General features: G+C 29.2%; 4 protein-coding genes across 12 annotated transcripts; 1 reads left to right on the forward strand and 3 right to left on the reverse strand.

Annotated features, from left to right (window-relative positions):
- Nucleotides 1-118: 118 nt before the first annotated feature.
- On the reverse strand, nucleotides 119-7,999 carry IntS1 (integrator complex subunit 1). The gene is made up of 13 exons (XM_035888268.2): nucleotides 7,427-7,999; nucleotides 6,861-7,336; nucleotides 5,453-6,742; nucleotides 5,180-5,355; nucleotides 4,926-5,078; nucleotides 4,134-4,811; nucleotides 2,260-4,047; nucleotides 1,874-2,188; nucleotides 1,337-1,799; nucleotides 1,111-1,235; nucleotides 793-983; nucleotides 450-722; nucleotides 119-367 (listed from the first exon to the last, which is right to left on the reverse strand). The coding sequence occupies exons 1-13, from the start codon at nucleotides 7,590-7,592 to the stop codon at nucleotides 252-254; spliced, it is 6,210 nt and encodes a 2,069-aa protein (XP_035744161.1). The 5' UTR covers nucleotides 7,593-7,999; the 3' UTR covers nucleotides 119-251.
- Nucleotides 8,000-8,261: 262 nt separating this feature from the next.
- Nucleotides 8,262-10,923, forward strand: LOC118451575 (ATPase ASNA1 homolog). Of its 5 annotated transcripts, none has more exons than XM_085655089.1 (8): nucleotides 8,262-8,550; nucleotides 8,609-8,673; nucleotides 8,875-8,982; nucleotides 9,069-9,277; nucleotides 9,504-9,600; nucleotides 9,721-9,871; nucleotides 9,963-10,271; nucleotides 10,343-10,923. In XM_085655089.1, the coding sequence occupies exons 2-8, from the start codon at nucleotides 8,636-8,638 to the stop codon at nucleotides 10,460-10,462; spliced, it is 1,032 nt and encodes a 343-aa protein (XP_085511215.1). In that variant the 5' UTR covers nucleotides 8,262-8,550; nucleotides 8,609-8,635; the 3' UTR covers nucleotides 10,463-10,923. The 5 variants fall into 5 exon arrangements, with proteins under 5 accessions (XP_085511215.1, XP_085511216.1, XP_035744170.1 ...); XM_085655090.1 differs by having other exon boundaries at nucleotides 8,262-8,429; XM_035888277.2 differs by having other exon boundaries at nucleotides 8,265-8,550; nucleotides 8,824-8,982; nucleotides 10,343-10,921.
- Nucleotides 10,924-10,961: 38 nt separating this feature from the next.
- On the reverse strand, nucleotides 10,962-12,972 carry Gcat (Glycine C-acetyltransferase). The gene is made up of 7 exons (XM_035888271.2): nucleotides 12,855-12,972; nucleotides 12,561-12,766; nucleotides 12,186-12,472; nucleotides 11,911-12,117; nucleotides 11,635-11,827; nucleotides 11,366-11,543; nucleotides 10,962-11,268 (listed from the first exon to the last, which is right to left on the reverse strand). The coding sequence occupies exons 1-7, from the start codon at nucleotides 12,874-12,876 to the stop codon at nucleotides 11,114-11,116; spliced, it is 1,248 nt and encodes a 415-aa protein (XP_035744164.1). The 5' UTR covers nucleotides 12,877-12,972; the 3' UTR covers nucleotides 10,962-11,113.
- Nucleotides 12,748-16,006, reverse strand: Sirt2 (NAD-dependent protein deacylase sirtuin-2). 5 transcript variants are annotated; one of them, XM_085655086.1, is made up of 7 exons: nucleotides 15,760-16,006; nucleotides 14,506-14,757; nucleotides 14,087-14,443; nucleotides 13,808-14,003; nucleotides 13,544-13,736; nucleotides 13,364-13,465; nucleotides 12,748-12,766 (listed from the first exon to the last, which is right to left on the reverse strand). In XM_085655086.1, exons 1-6 carry the CDS (start codon nucleotides 15,896-15,898, stop codon nucleotides 13,391-13,393), a joined length of 1,212 nt encoding a protein of 403 aa, XP_085511212.1. In that variant the 5' UTR covers nucleotides 15,899-16,006; the 3' UTR covers nucleotides 12,748-12,766; nucleotides 13,364-13,390. The 5 variants fall into 5 exon arrangements, with proteins under 5 accessions (XP_085511212.1, XP_085511214.1, XP_085511213.1 ...); XM_085655088.1 differs by lacking the exons at nucleotides 12,748-12,766; nucleotides 15,760-16,006 and adding exons at nucleotides 14,907-15,033; nucleotides 15,350-15,667 and having other exon boundaries at nucleotides 13,285-13,465; XM_085655087.1 differs by lacking the exons at nucleotides 12,748-12,766; nucleotides 15,760-16,006 and adding exons at nucleotides 14,837-15,033; nucleotides 15,350-15,667 and having other exon boundaries at nucleotides 13,285-13,465.
- Nucleotides 16,007-16,009: the final 3 nt, after the last annotated feature.

Here is a 16,009-nt window from a genome sequence, read left to right on the forward strand (position 1 = left end):
CCAACGCAGGGGTATAATAAAGGGATGAATTTGTTCTTAACAGTAACGTAGTACCTCTTTCAGTAGCCATGATAAAATTATGATAAATTTTTAATGATAAAATTTTTTAAATACATAAAAAACTTATATGCATAAAAAAATGTTTTATAAAAATGACTACCTAAAAGAAATATAGTAAAAAAGGAAAAACACATTTCTTGTAATTATGAAAAAATGTATTTTTTTCTGTACAAAATGTGTTTTCTTTAAATCTAACAACCTCGTTGTGTATTTAACAAGGCAATACTTCTATTAATGTAAGGAACGGTATTTACGTTTGAATTTACTCCTAACTCAAATACTTTTTCCAACAAGGGTAATGCATGTTCTGAAAAAAAAATGTTATATAAACATAAAAATACTTTAAAGGTAATATATTTTAGTAATTATATTAAAAGAAAATATATTACCTTGCATACATAAAACAATTTCTGGTAATTTATCTAAAGCTGACATAAGTATATCAGCCCTAGGATTGTCCAAACATCGTTGAAAAGCAGATAATATGTTTGAATTAGGAACAGGATGATGTTTTAATGCTCTAGCAAGTAAAGTGTGAGCTAATGTCCTTATATTACCCTGTGGTGAAACAAGTAATTCTGCTATATTATCGATTATTGGTTCCAATACGGCAGGTTTACGAGATGACAAATGTTCGATTTCTTGAAGAGCTCCAAATACATCTAATGATAATTATTAGTTTTATTTATTTGTTAATAAGTTTTCTTTGTTAAAATGTTATACTGATTATACCTTCTCCGTGTAATCTGCTAAGTATTGCTAGTAAAGGTTGCCGATGTGGTGGAATTGCAGGTTCTGATGGAAGTGGACTAGGAGCAAGTGTTAGCAGTATCTCTTCTGTATCTTCTCCTTCTCTTGGAATTGGAATTCCTGATATAAGTGTCCTTAAAGTGGTTAAACTTGGATAATGTGCCTGTAACTCACTATATGCAAATTCAAATAAGATGATTAACATTTTGTTTAACGCTCTTCGCATTTTTAATATAATAGCAGAGAAGCGTGATCGCGTTTGTTAGTACTCACGATTAAGTCCAAAAGAAAATTACTTACTGAAGAATTTGGGCATGTTTTTGTAAATATTTTAATGCCCTGTTGGGATCATAAGAAATATATCCATATAGAAAAGAAACAAATCTGGTCAATAGAGGTGTAAATTCTTTCATTGGACTATAAATCTAAAAATATAAAAGAAAGCCAATAAGGCAATAAAAAATATTAGTGTTGTTAAATTATTATTAAATCAAAAATTTTCTTAATAATTTATTACAAAGCATACCTGAAAACATTGAAAATAATTTTCTAATGTATCTTCTAAAGCAGTTTTATGTTCTTCATTAAATATATAAGGTTGTAATAATTCCAGCAATCCCATTACTTGTACAAAAAGATTTAAATGATGTCCCGTTCTAAATTGATTATATTCCATATAACATCGACCCATTAATGACGAAGCCAGCATTGGAAGTTGTCGTAATACTAAAATAGGATGTACAGCTGCTATTTTTCTAGCACATAATTCAAATTCTTGAGATTTAAAAGTCCAAGATTTTTGTCGCGGTGTTGCTGCCAAAGCTGTCAATAAAGAATGACTCATACAATCCAAGACTGAGCCAGTCCACCCTGTTATTTTTGCTCCAGCAACAAACTTTGTTGTTTGATGAGTATCCAAGTAACATATTACTTTGGGTATTTTCATATACATATGTAAGAGAAATTGATGTGCCATATCAGCATTTACACTGAAAAAGATACAAATTTAGTACTTAATAAATTAATAAATGCATATGTGTAAGTATGATAATACTTAACGAACCTAGTATTTTGCATCATATGTTCAGTTAAATACTTTACTACTCTAGCAATTAAATGATCATTTGTTGAAATGCAGTGTAGTAACAAATCAAGACGAAGTTCCATGCGAGCAAGTGCAGCATTTCTGTCTTCACAGTTACATATAATAACAGCTTCAGCTACTACATATGCAACAAGGTTTAGTAATTGTTCTTTTTGAAGTAATAAAATATTTTCAGGTACATAATGCTTTGGTGTGAATTTATCTCGACCTTGCCAAAGTTTAGGATTGCATGTTAATGCCCAAAGAAAATCCAATACAGCACTTGGATCATATCTGTTTTAATCAGATAAAATTAGCTACAGAAATAAATCTTATATATATTAATATTTTTCCTATATACATACCCATCGTCATATTTATCTAGCAAATGTCCTACACATTTATATAAAGTTGTCCAACTTGCTCTGTGTGTTAGAAGTGTTAACAAGTATGGTCTGCAAGAATGCAAACTCAGAGTATTATCCATTTTTACGTGTACTTTCGTTTTTCCAAATAAAAGTTTCATTTGAAGATTAGGACATGTATCAATTAATTCAGGTTCTACAGAAGCTAACCAATCAATCAACAATCCTGTTCGAGATCTTACAATGCCTTCGTTACTATCAGTAATTAATAATCTTGTCATAGCTTCAATAAGAACATCATTTTTCTGTTGTTTAAGACTAATATCTAATAATTTTCGACCTACACCTTCCAAATTTACAGTATCTGTATTTTCTAAAATTGCACCAGGATCTCTATTTTGCATCAACATAGTTAATTCTCTACGTTGTGGAGTGTTTGTTAACTGTACATTAGCAAAATCTCTTAGAATTGAGAGAATGGGTGCCTTTATATCACCAATTAATGATATTAAATTTAAGCACATATTTCGTGCCAATTCAACCACTTGTTTTGGAGTTGATAGGTTTTTTAAAGGCAATAATATTACACGCATTAAAGTACAAGAATATTGAGACATATGCACCAGAGATGCTAGAAATTGTTTTACTTGCATTGAACTTAAAACACTGCATATATGTTGTATTGCTAAGACTACAGCTCCACTTTCTTTAGCTGATTTTTGCAAATCTTTTGCAAGTGTTTTATGTAAACGACGATAAGCATCTATTTTTTGATTTAATGAAATATTTTCAATAAATAGTCTATTAATCAGATGCGGAACATCAGTTTTTACAGAACACTGAATAACAGACTGCTTCTGTACCATAGCACTTTGTGGTAATGGTTCTTGCAATTTATTTATTGCCATAGCATTTTCCTCTGGTAAATGTGGTTCCAATAATTGCAAAACTTGTACAAATACTAATCCTCCTGTTGCTCCTCTTCTATGCTGAACTTCAACCAGCTGAGCCATATAAGTTTTATCAAGTACAGCCTCTCCAACTGAACTTGGATCAATTTGCACTCCTGCATCAAGTGTATGTAATAATTTACTCATTGAAGAAACAGGTATTCCAAAGCTTTGAATAAAAAGAACCAACTGTTGTGGTTCTAAATCTTTCAAAGCTGCATCCACTAATCGTGGTACATTACTTCTAATCATACGTAATTTCAACCAATCTGGAATGAGCAATGCTTCCTCACTTGTATCTACAAGAAAGGCTTTAGGTGGATCTGCGTTTAAAGGGAACCACGTTTCCAATAAATTAGCAAATAGTTCATCATCATCAGATGAATCATAGGTTAACAGTATTATCATAGCATGAACTACCAAAATATGCATGGTACATTCTTCTCCACTGCTCCATTGAACAAGAATTTGATCTTGACTCTCAGACCATGTATATCCTTCTCCTCTAGGAGCTCTAGCCTTTTCTAGATAATTGCAAAATATTGCCATAAATGCATGTAATGTCTGTTTAGTTTGGTGATTATCACTTTCAGGTTGTGGAAGAATTGCTGCAATAATTGTACTACGTTCAACCACTAATTGTGAAATTTCATTTGCTAAATCAGTTAAATCAGGTAGATCATCTTCAGTAGTATGTGCAGCAAGATATGATATGTAAGCATGTACAAGATCAGGATTATTTTCTACTTGACAGGCACCACGAAGAGCTGTAGATACTAAGGAACGTACTGATACAAAATGGGGTATAGATGGTAACTTACGTAACAACCAAATTTCTCTAAAATAAAATTATTTTCTTTCAAATAAGTGTAATAAAATGAATTATTATATATTATACAAGTTAAATATATACAGACAACTTACCTATCAACTTCAATATCCATTTCCATACTTTCCTCTTCAAGTGGTATTGAATCTAGAACCATCTTTAATCCAGTAATAGCTTGGAGGCGGCTACTGCTTTGTTGACTACTTAATCTTCTCAAAAAATACTCCAAAACTTCATAGGCATGTTGTTGATCTTGATCCGGATCAGTTAATAAAGTTTGAAGATGAGCTAATAATTGTTGTTGTCTAGGCTGTTTTTCAGCTGCTTGAGTACTTGTAGATAATAAGAATTCACAAAGACATTGTACAGGTAGTTGACTAAGTGAACCTTCACTATTTTGTACCAAATCTGCTAACCATGGCATACTTTGAGATGAACTTTGTTGTTGTCTTTGTATTATGTCTAATAAAAAATCTGGCTTTCGAGATCGACAAAGCAAATGTCCTAATCTATGAGATACATTTAAAGATTTAATTTGTTCTAACACAGCTGGTGGTGGTCTCCTAGCGATACCAGTTGGATCCATAGTTATTAACTGGGATAGAAGTAAACTGTTTTGTTCAGAAATTTGTATTCTTGTTGATGCTGCAGCTAAATGAGATTCATATTCAAGTATTTCTTGCCTTTCTATTGCTTCAACTTGTAATTCTTTGGCACGTTCTTGTTCCATAATTTCTGGTAAAGCCATTGTAGGTGGAGGATATGCAAAATGACTGGAAATATTTAATCAATGAAATATGTATAGCATGTCATACATAATATTAATATTTAAATGATTCCTATATGTTATATAAACATTTTCAATGTTATTTAATATACTTACTTACTTAGTAATACACATTTCCATAAGAGTTCTCAAAATAGGATATCGTTTCCATGCAAGAGCGCCGATTGTGGAAGGATTGTGAGCAGCTAAAATTAACAACATTATCCATCCTTTCCAGTATAAATTTGATATTGCTAAAGTTGGTGGTACATATCTAAATAAAAAGTATTAAAAATATATATTATTATACAAGTTATATAGGCATAAAATATAGTAATTAATAGTAATTAATGTGATTATATCACATCAATTTACCCAGCAGGTATATTTATTGTTCCTGGAGGTTGGTAAATACAAAGATTGAAGATAAGTTCAATGATATCTGTTTTGTCAGCTTGTAACATTGGAAAACTTTCTGTTGAATTTGCTGCTGCTCTTCTTATTAATTGATCTGTCAAATCTAATGTTTCTGAATGTGTTATACTATTATCCTATAGATAAATATATTTATATTATTGTATAATTTCTAAATGAAACAAATTCTATTTTTATGTTAATATTTTATATATTTGTATTTTTATATCTTACTTTAGCAAATCCCATCAATAACAACCTTAATAGTGTGCTCTGTAATAATGGAACATCTGACACAAGACGAAGATAGAACACTCTATCTGATTCTGGTGGCCAGTTATCTAATTTATAATAATGTTCAGCAGATTCCAACATTAATATTTTATGTAAACCATGAAGCAGTTCATTTTTACCAACAAGATACATTTGTTGTGCAGAATTTCGGAGCCATAAAACTGCTTCATATTGTATTGTTGCAACTAAATTTTGAAAATGATGTAACAAAGCTACATCTTCTTTATCACCACGTTGTGCAAGAGCTGCTGCTTCCTTAACTTGTGGACTGATAGCCAAAAGCATACAAAGACAGAGTAAATCTATTAAAGACATGAACACTCGTTCTTTGAATTCAAAGTTTAGTAATTGTTGTGCTATATCCTGTCTTTCTGACATTAATGTACGTGCGAATGTAACTAAATTAATATCGTGTCGACAAACACGTACAATTTCTCTGAGTAGTGCACGTAAAGGTCTCAAATAATCTTCACGATTCATTAATAAATCTTGAAATATTTCTGCAAGTAATTTAGCTGCTTGCTCAGGTAATGTCTGAAATATTACAGCTAACATTGGCATGTTATTTGGATTACGTGCGTTAGACAATTCGTTATAAATTGTATGTTTTAAAATCGTAGATAAATTTTCTGGATGAAGACCAATCAGTTCCTTTACTCCATTTAAGTATAAATTAATCACAGCTTTAGTCTTTAACCGCATTTTTACTAATTGACTTATAACTTCTACATCTTTTTGTGTATGTGAAGTACAATTGTAACAAATATAACTGAGTAATTCCTGTGCAGGTCTCATTAATTTAGGATTATGCAGCCACATTTCTAATCTTGGAACAGCAATGTTTCTGATCTCTACAAACCCACATGCCGAAGAAAGTAATCTTAAAAAATTTCTTGTAATCGATTCTGGTTGTCTCCTATTTATTTGTTCCTTGACAGCTGTTAATACAATATACTCTACATTGTCCATACAATGAGTATATCTAGGAGTTACTGGAAATTCTATTTTTTCTTTATCTCCAGAGAATTGTACAGTTGAAGTTCCTGGTTCTTCATCATCTATTGTAGAAGGACTATGACAGTCTCTTGGTGTTAATACTGATAATTCTGTTTGTAATATACTTTTAGGTGGTTGTCTTGTATTAAATCCTGTTAATATATTATCAACAAAGCCCTTACATTCTTCATGATCAATCCATACACGTTCACCTAATGCATCTTCAATATAAAGCTATAAAAGAAAAAGAAAAAGAAAAAAAATAAGTATCTATATACTTCTAATTTAAATAATATAACATCATATTGTATTATATCATACAAATGAAAATTGTAGAATTTATTACAGTAACCTGTACAAAAATTTCTGGCCAATTCTTCTTATCATGAAATCCTTTCATTAACAAATTTGCAGCCAGCACTGGTACAAGTGGATTTCCTTTACTTTTGTAATTATGAGCTTGGTCTCTCTTTAATAAAGATGACAATGCATGAAGTATGCAATCATTAGAAAAAATTGATGCACGAATTTTTGCTAGATAGAGTAATCCCATATATATTAGTGTTTCAGGTTTCCATCTTTGATTTTTAAGAGTTTTTATAGCACCACAAATTATGCCAATAACTTTATCACCCTCATCATTATCATTAGCTTCTAATACTAGTGGAACAAAATCTGCTGGATCAGTTTCTGTAGCTACTGCTTCCCATGCCTCAGTACTAGAAAATGGTGGTCTTTGATGAGTAATATGTTGTGCAAGTTTCGGCTTTTTTTGTGGAATTAATGATTGAAGAGATCCTGGTGGTGCTTCCTTCTTACGTTCTGTGCCTATTAATGATAAAAAAAAAATATTAATAGAATATAAAAGTATTTACTTTTCTATGAACATTTCATTTCTGCTTGAAATATCGCAATTACCAGAAGTTGAAGCAGTACCACTTGGCTTAGGATGTATAACACCTGGTCTTTTAGCATCAGAATTTTCCCCACGAGAACTTTTTGATCCAAGTGCAAATAAATCAGAAGGATGCTGAGCAATTTTATTTTTTGCACCTCTCCCTATACTTGTTTTCCCACGATCCATTGTAATTTTTATTAATATCTATGTTCATTGATGAATGTACAACAAAACATAAATTAAATCTACAGATTTAAAACTTAATGCTTTTTTCATATAACACATATAAGTCCTCATATCATACATCAGAGATACTACTTAATTTCACAATTTTTATTTTATGTTCCTAGTATAGTATGAAAGTACGGTTTCCTAACCTTTATGCTGTATATATATATTTATATATATATATATGTGTATATATTATATATATATATATGTTTGTATGTATGTATTGTAAGTTTATAATTTGTTTAAGAGTTTTTTAAAAATAATAAAAATCTCATAAGAAACACGTAGATAATCTTAGAAATAAACTTTTGCATTTAAAGGAATCATTCTTTTACAAATTTATATAATCAACAGTACACCACTATTTCTAAATACTAACTTTGTAAAATGTATAATTATTATTGTACGAAGATTGGAAGAATGATGAAGTATTACCGGCAATAACAAAACTAACAGTTGCCAAAACTAAATACGCGACGCCATCTATCTTTAATGTTTCAACAAAAAGAAGTAGAACTTTTTTCATGTAATTTTTTCTTTGAAATAATATAATAATTGAAATAATAAAAGAAAAAGTAAATATTAATGAATTCTGCGATATTAGTAAAAATTTTATAATATATAGTTTTGACCAATAAAACGCAAGAGTTCAGATTTGGACTAATTTTAATTATCTATTGTTTTTCATGGGATGAATGCGATCACATGACTAATCACATTTGTATAAAAAATACGCACATTGTTTTATTTCTAATAGCTTCATTAATTACTAGAAAAATCTGTCAATGCTAGGTAAAGGTGGTTTACCATACTATTATCTTTTACATGCATGCCGTCTACAGAATTATTTGCAGACGTGTAGTATTATTTGATCATGTTTAGTGTGGTTAGTCGTTAGTCAAAACGGATAACGGTGAGTACTAATTTTTATTTTTGAAAATTTCTAATCATAATTTTTTTTTATTAATTAGGAGAAGGAGAATGTCCAATGATGAATAATGATTCTAAGCTCATCTAATACGTTAAGAGAGCACACGTTCGTATTTTAAAGTAACACTCGTGAAAATTATTCTTTAGTCTCGATTCATCGAATGTAATAATTGGTTCATCTAAGTTCATTCATCTTTTTGACTGCAATCTTTAATATTTCTAATCATTTTTTGATTAATTTATATGACGTGTATAGTTTTCCAAACATTGTAAGATTTATAACAGTAAACATGAATGCAAATGATAGTGAACAAACGGAGCAATATGAACCTTCTATTAAGAATATAATAGAACAACGATCTTTACGATGGATTTTTGTCGGTGGTAAAGGTGGAGTTGGGAAAACAACATGCAGGTATTTATAATTTTGGAATTGTGCATGTATTAATCCTAGAGACTTCACTTTACTCCTTTACGTTCATTCCTCGTTTTTTCTTTCAGTTGTTCTCTTGCCGTTCAATTGTCAAAAGTAAGAGAAAATGTTCTTATTATCTCTACAGATCCAGCTCATAATATCTCTGATGCCTTTGATCAGAAATTTAGTAAAGTACCTACCAAAGTTAAAGGTTTCAATAACTTATTTGCAATGGAAATTGATCCAAATGTAGGTATTACCGAATTACCTGAAGAATACTTTGATAACGAAGCAGGTTTGTATAAGCAAATTAGTATATTTTTATTAACGCCGTGCATGTTATGCAAGTAATGCAGATTAGTAGTAAACAGAATAAAGGCCATGCGTTGCTAAAGTAAAAGTGAGAGATTTTTCCAATCTGTCATTCACCGATTTACTTTAAAGCGAAAAGATATCTCTATTCGGTTGGCTAAGTGTTAATATATCTAGCATTATATTATTTATTAAGAAGTGAATTTTAGGTGGAGAAGCAATGAGGTTGAGTAAAAGTGTTATGCAAGAAATTGTTGGTGCATTTCCTGGTATAGACGAAGCAATGAGTTATGCTGAGGTCATGAAGTAAGTTTTCATTTGTTTCAGTTAAGTTTTGAATTGTTTCAGTTGTTTACTTATTTCAATATTTAAGGTTATATTTTTCTAATGTATTAAATCTATATATCTATGGATTTAAATTTTTAGATTGGTAAAAGGAATGAACTTCTCTGTAGTAGTATTCGATACTGCACCTACTGGTCATACCTTAAGATTACTGTCATTTCCTCAAGTGGTTGAAAAGGGATTAGGAAAACTGTTGCTTTTAAAAATGAAAATTGGTCCTTTCATTAAACAGGTTTGTTAAATAATAGATGATGTTTCATATGTTAAATATTAAAAATAGCTCTTTTATGTTCCATTTAATATATAGATATATATTATTTTAGCTTAGTTCTTTATTGGGGATCACTGATTTCAATATGGATACTTTTTCAAATAAAATGGAAGAAATGTTAACAGTTATTCGTCAAGTCAATGAACAATTTAGAAATCCGGAACAAACTACATTTGTTTGTGTGTGTATAGCTGAATTTTTGTCACTTTATGAGACAGAAAGACTTGTACAAGAATTAACAAAATGTGGTATAGATACACACAACATTATAGTAAATCAACTTCTTTTCCTAAAGGAAGGTGATGTTCCCTGTAGACTTTGTCTTGCCCGGCACAGAATTCAAGATAAATATTTGGAACAGGTAGATTAATTATTTTAATATTAATATATGTATATAACAACTTTTTTTTATGTTTTCCTCTTTTTTTCAAGATTATGGATCTTTATGAAGATTTTCATGTTACACGTCTACCTTTATTAGAAAGAGAAGTCCGTGGTGTACACCAAGTTAAAGAATTTTCTGAAAACCTTATCAAACCATATAAGCCTTAACACAAATGTAATTAATGGGATTATAATACACATAATCAGACATATAATCAGAAAATTTGACAATTTAGATCTCATAATGCAAAAATTTGTATAAAAATTTATTTCTTATATTTCCATTATTCATATTATAATAATCTGATAAATTCATTCTTTGTTGCTTCTTGTAATAAATCCTACGTATAAACGTAGCAGTTAATAGATATGTAAGAGCTTTTGTGCATTCTCTATTATTTGCGTGAGGTGTGTCTTATGAATAAATATATACATTTTGTAAGAAATAATGCGTTTATTACAAATATATAGTTTATAAGACAAATAGTTTGAAGACATCTAATATCGTGTATTATTTGCTTAAAACACTTCACGCAAATATTCGAAAGTGCGCCATAAAATTTCGATATAAAAGATATTAATTACATAGAACATAGAATATAGAATATGCATTTGTATCTTTTATATCGCATTATTACGATTAATAAATAATTGTGATTTTTATCTGTTGAATTTATATCTTTATAATAACACAATACAATGTTATTTTGTTATGTTGAATATGTATAATGCACAATGACATAAATTAAATTTGATTTCATTTTCAATTAGGAATATTTATTTAACATTCTTGTATGGTAAAAGGACAAACTATTATTATTATATGACAGATAATTTTTTTCCAATATATATAAATGCATTTACAGCTTTATCTATATCTTCTTTAGTATGTGCTGCACTTATTTGAACTCTTATTCTTGCTTTCCCTTTTGGTACAACAGGATAACTGAAGCCAATGACATAAATTTCTTTCCCTTTAAAGATAATTACAAATCAGATAAATAATATATAAAAGTGCATTAATGTTTATATGGTTTCAAAAAAATATGGTAAAAAATTGTATTCACATACCAATCATTTCATCAGCAAAAGTTGAAGCTAATTTTGCATCTCCCAGCATAACTGGACATATAGGATGATTATTACCATTAATTGTAAATCCAGCAGCAATCATTGACTTTCTAAAATGTTCAGTATTTCTTACTAAATTATCCAAAAATGTTGTATTAGATGTTATTAGATCCATTACCTATAGATGAGAAGGTCTTATTTGAATTTATTTATTATTTAATTATTTATAATTTAATATATTACATTAATATACATAATATTTTATATACTTTATTAGCTGTTGCTACAACGGGTGGTGGCAAAGAGTTTGAAAACAGATATGGCCTACTGCGTTGTTTTAACAAATCAATCAGTTCTTTCTTACCAACTGTGTAACCACCTGCTGCTCCTCCTAAAGCTTTTCCTAAAGTAGAATTAATAATATCTATACTACCTACATGATTGAAATATTCTTCAGTCCCTCTAAAATTAGATTAAATTATATTAAACAGATAGGTAAATCCAGTATTGATCGGGCTATTAATTAATATAAATTATCCACTCACCTACCAGTTTTTCCAAAAAATCCAGTTGCATGACAATCATCTACAAATGTAATAGCATCATACTTTTTTGCAAGTTCGATTATATCCGATAGTGGGGCAATAGTACCATCCATCGAAAAAACTCCATCGGTCGCGATGACTCGTAAACGTGATGTGGAATTTTCCTTGAGCTGTCTTTCTAAGTCAGCCATGTCTCTATGCTTGTATCTTAACAAAGAAAAATTTTTTTAAATTTCAGAAATCGTCTAATTTTCGAATTTGTTTTAACGTAATACCTGTATTTCTTAGCCTTGCATAATCGAATCCCATCGATGATTGAGGCATGATTGAGTTCATCGCTGAACACTGCATCTTCTGGTATAAGCAAAGCTTCGAAGAGACCAGCATTCGCATCAAAACAAGATGCATAAAGAATTGCAGCTTCTCTACCATGGAAAGCTGCTATCTTTTTTTCTAATTCACAGTGTATCTCTTGCGTACCACATATAAATCTAACAGAACTCAAACCAGCTCCGTATTTATCTAAAGCGACCTTAGCTGAGGCAATTATTTCCTTGTTATCCTAATTACATTCAATACACTTTGCATTTATTTGCTTTTATTTATCTGATTAAAAAAAAAAAAAGAAATATCAAAATATTTTATTTTACCGCCAAACCTAGATAATTATTTGCACAAAAATTTAAGGCTTTTATTCCATTTTTTAATATAATCCTTGTTCTTTGAGGCGACACAATTATCCTTTCACTTTTCCAAGTACCAGCTGCTTTTATAGCTTCTAATTCTGGTTCTATGAACGTCACCAAGGAACTCGAATTAGCAGATTGAATTCCTTTAATATTACGAATTTTTACAGCTGCAAAAACAAAGATACGTTTATAAAATTTTCACCCGATTTTCGACAATCATCTTTACAATTAAATAATTAGTCTAACGAAACTAACTTCTATTAAGTATTCGATACATTTTACACGAATCTAATACAAAATTCTACTGCGTTTAAAATCGAATGAATAACAGATCAGAAAGAATAAAACCAAACAGAAACCGGTTTAACAAGTTATTCATAAATTTTATAAAAAATATATATCTAGCTTCTTAGTTTTATTACATCTTATTTTTTTAATGTTGTTCAATTTTACTATATAATTGAAATGAATGGATTACAATACAAATTTATTTATAAATTCTTTTATATTTTAAATAAAAAAAAAAAAAAAAAATTTTATATGTATTAGTTTTTATACAACATTCATTTTTGCGGTCAAACTTAATCAATGACTGCAATAGCACTCGACGAAAAAGAATTTGTATCGTAGAGGGCGTTTTAATGGTTTTTTTTTTGGATAGAATCAATAAACAAATCTACAAAAATGAAATAAAATAATTATATTAAAAGAATTAATATAATAATACTTGACACAATAAACATTAAAGAATCATTTTACTTTGCCTGTTACACATATATTTATACAATTTTTTATGAATTCTTAATATTGGAATTTTCTGCATCTAAACGTTCATGTTCTCGTTTTATCAATGCTTTCAATTCTTCCTAAAAAAAAAAAAAAAATTCAAATTAGTTCTAATTTTGCATCGCGTATATAATTGTGGACAAGTACAAGCTACATACACCCCAACCAAGTTTGTCAGCTAACAACTGACAACCTGTATCACAGTCACCTAACCAAGCAACATCTCGTCCGGAATTGGAATTTTTGGAGTCGAAGATTAAACCTTGTCTTAAACCTAAAAATCTGGACAAACGATCTTGCATACCTGCTTTTTCTTTATTTATAAGAAGACGAGGACAGGAAGGCCGTACTCTTGAAAAATTTAAATGAATTTAAGAAACATAATTAATAAAAAAAAATTAATGTTTTAATATGTAAAATACCTGTCAATGAGAGAGGCAAAAGGTTGTACTACCAAACTTGATCCCATAATAATTAAGAGATCAGCATGTATAAAATCTCTGTCAGCGAAATAATGGAAACGTTCTGGTAACATTTCTCCAAAAAATACCACATCAGGTTTTACTACACCTTCTTCGCACTCTTCACATTTGGGTATTACACTTTCCAATATTTTTTCTGTTAATTGATATGAAATATTTATTTATATTTATTTATCTATTACTTCATTTTATATTCATATAATAAATAAGATTTATCACCCTTCATCCATTCAAGCGTATATGGTGCCCTACATTTAAGGCAATGACCAGTATGAAAAGTTCCATGAGCTTCTATTAATTTTTCTGCTGGCAATCCAGCAATTCTTTCTAATGTATCAATATTTTGTGTATAATGTCGCAATAATAAACCTTTTTCCCATAAGAGACGAATAAAATAGTGGCATGGTGTAGGTTTAAATCCTTCAGGTAACAATTGCTTTGCAAGGGTAAAAAATGGTTCTGGATTCTCCATAAAAAAATCTAATTCAAAAACTGCTTGAGGATGTGGTAAATTATATTTTTCTAAATTATGATAAAGTCCACTTGAAGGTGAACGAAAATCTGGAATTCCTGCAGCTAAAACAAATGATTTATATTATCTTTAAGCACATAGTATAATTAAAAAAATATGGACTTACATGTGGAAATACCAGCTCCAGCCATTGTTATGATTTTACATTTTGGATTCTGCTTTATGTAATCTATAATACCATCTATGGTTAATTCTTTAAGAACACCTGAACATGACTCTTGTTCGGTGTCCGAGTCATACAACTTTAATTTCTGAATTAAATATTTGCGTATTTTTTCCATTCCTGAATCTTCTCCCTCTGTCTCTGTTTCTGTATTTTCTGAGGAAGGGCCAGGTTTGTCTTCATCTGGATTATTGTCTAATAAATATTAAATAAGTATATGACTAACCTTTAAAATAATATTTTATTGTGTATTAAATATTTATATTAAACGTACAATGTATAATGATTTTTTATATAAAATCTGTTTGTTTTTATTAATATATATAAAATAAAAATCATCTGACCATAAGAATATTTGCTTCACATGAAATATTAAATGAAGAAGTTAAAATTAACATGACAATAATTTATTAAATTAACTCCTAATTTAATAACAGGATGGTATCTGTTTGTTGTATATATGCTATTAACCTATAATGATAAAATCTTATATAAATATATATAACATTATATATAACATTTAATAAATTTTTAATATTAATAAGTAAAAAAAATGAATTAATATTAAATTTCTAAAAGGAAAAACGAAGATTTAAAAATGTCGAAAATTGTTTGATATTCATTTGTTTAATTACTATGCATATTTAGATTTAGAAGATATTTGAATGGTATTAATCAATTAGAATAACAAATAGATAATTACATGAATGAAAAATAAAGAAGTATAAAGCCATAATTTCCATCAAATGTTTGAAAATTGAATTGCTGTAAATACTTTAAAAATTACCTTTTTCCTGTTCATCATTATGCTTTTCCATATTATTAAATTAGAAAAATTCGATAAAAATTGTTTGGATATAGATTTTTCTTTATAAGAGAAATTATTGAATAAAAGATTCAAAAACTTCAGAAATATGTTTGCTTGAACATACACATCATTTAACGACTACAATAATGTTGAAGTACTCGACAAAAAAATAGAATATTTATGAATAATATTTTTTACGTATTGTCATTGTTTGCAAATATTTTTTATTTATAGCGAAAGATGCGGTAGAAAAGTTCTGCGCATCGAATGGAATACAATCACGCATGTTCCACGCATAAAAAAACTAAACTACGCAAATACAGTGCTGCCAGGCAATACGTAATTAAAGAACTAGCGAGTGTTGATGGCGAAGGGCTATATAATCTTACCTATTAATCTATTTTTTAAATTTCGCTTTTTGAATATATCGATTTTGGTTAATTGAACGTATAATAAGCGAGGAGAAAATAGCAGATTAAAGTGTGAAATTTGAAAATATCGAAATCCGACGCAATAATAACCAATCATATCTGATTGCTAACTAACTTCACTAGTTCAAGACAGTTCAAGAGAAGTCACGAGAAAGCTATTATTGGTTGTCTCTTCTCACTATCTTTTTTTACTCCCCGTCTCCTGCAT

The sequence above is a fragment of the Vespa mandarinia genome, chromosome 2, assembly GCF_050613455.1.
Source record: "Vespa mandarinia isolate Hongniang chromosome 2, ASM5061345v1, whole genome shotgun sequence".
NCBI lineage: Eukaryota > Metazoa > Arthropoda > Insecta > Hymenoptera > Vespidae > Vespa > Vespa mandarinia.

What these genes read in the sequence shown, in the direction of transcription:
- IntS1 (XM_035888268.2), bottom strand. Translation starts at nt 7,592, where the DNA reads ATGGATCGTGGGAAAACAAGTATAGGGAGAGGTGCAAAAAATAAAATT. An exon ending in ATGGATATTGAAGTTGATAG is followed by an intron (nt 4,048 to 4,133) that starts GTAAGTTGTCTG and finishes ATTTTATTTTAG; the next exon opens with AGAAATTTGGTTGTTACGTA. An exon ending in AAACATGCCCAAATTCTTCA is followed by an intron (nt 984 to 1,110) that starts GTAAGTAATTTT and finishes ATTTGCATATAG; the next exon opens with TGAGTTACAGGCACATTATC.
- LOC118451575 (XM_035888277.2), top strand. Translation starts at nt 8,636, where the DNA reads ATGATTCTAAGCTCATCTAATACGTTAAGAGAGCACAC. An exon ending in ATACTTTGATAACGAAGCAG is followed by an intron (nt 9,278 to 9,503) that starts GTTTGTATAAGC and finishes AGTGAATTTTAG; the next exon opens with GTGGAGAAGCAATGAGGTTG. An exon ending in AAGATAAATATTTGGAACAG is followed by an intron (nt 10,272 to 10,342) that starts GTAGATTAATTA and finishes CTTTTTTTCAAG; the next exon opens with ATTATGGATCTTTATGAAGA.
- Gcat (XM_035888271.2), bottom strand. Translation starts at nt 12,876, where the DNA reads ATGTATCGAATACTTAATAGAA. An exon ending in ATAATTATCTAGGTTTGGCG is followed by an intron (nt 12,473 to 12,560) that starts GTAAAATAAAAT and finishes GAATGTAATTAG; the next exon opens with GATAACAAGGAAATAATTGC. An exon ending in TGCAAGGCTAAGAAATACAG is followed by an intron (nt 12,118 to 12,185) that starts GTATTACGTTAA and finishes TTCTTTGTTAAG; the next exon opens with ATACAAGCATAGAGACATGG.
- Sirt2 (XM_085655086.1), bottom strand. Translation starts at nt 15,898, where the DNA reads ATGATTGGTTATTATTGCGTCGGATTTCGATATTTTCAAATTTCACAC. An exon ending in TTTAAAAAATAGATTAATAG is followed by an intron (nt 14,758 to 15,759) that starts GTAAGATTATAT and finishes AATATTTATTAG; the next exon opens with ACAATAATCCAGATGAAGAC. An exon ending in TTTGCCTCTCTCATTGACAG is followed by an intron (nt 13,737 to 13,807) that starts GTATTTTACATA and finishes AAATTTTTCAAG; the next exon opens with AGTACGGCCTTCCTGTCCTC.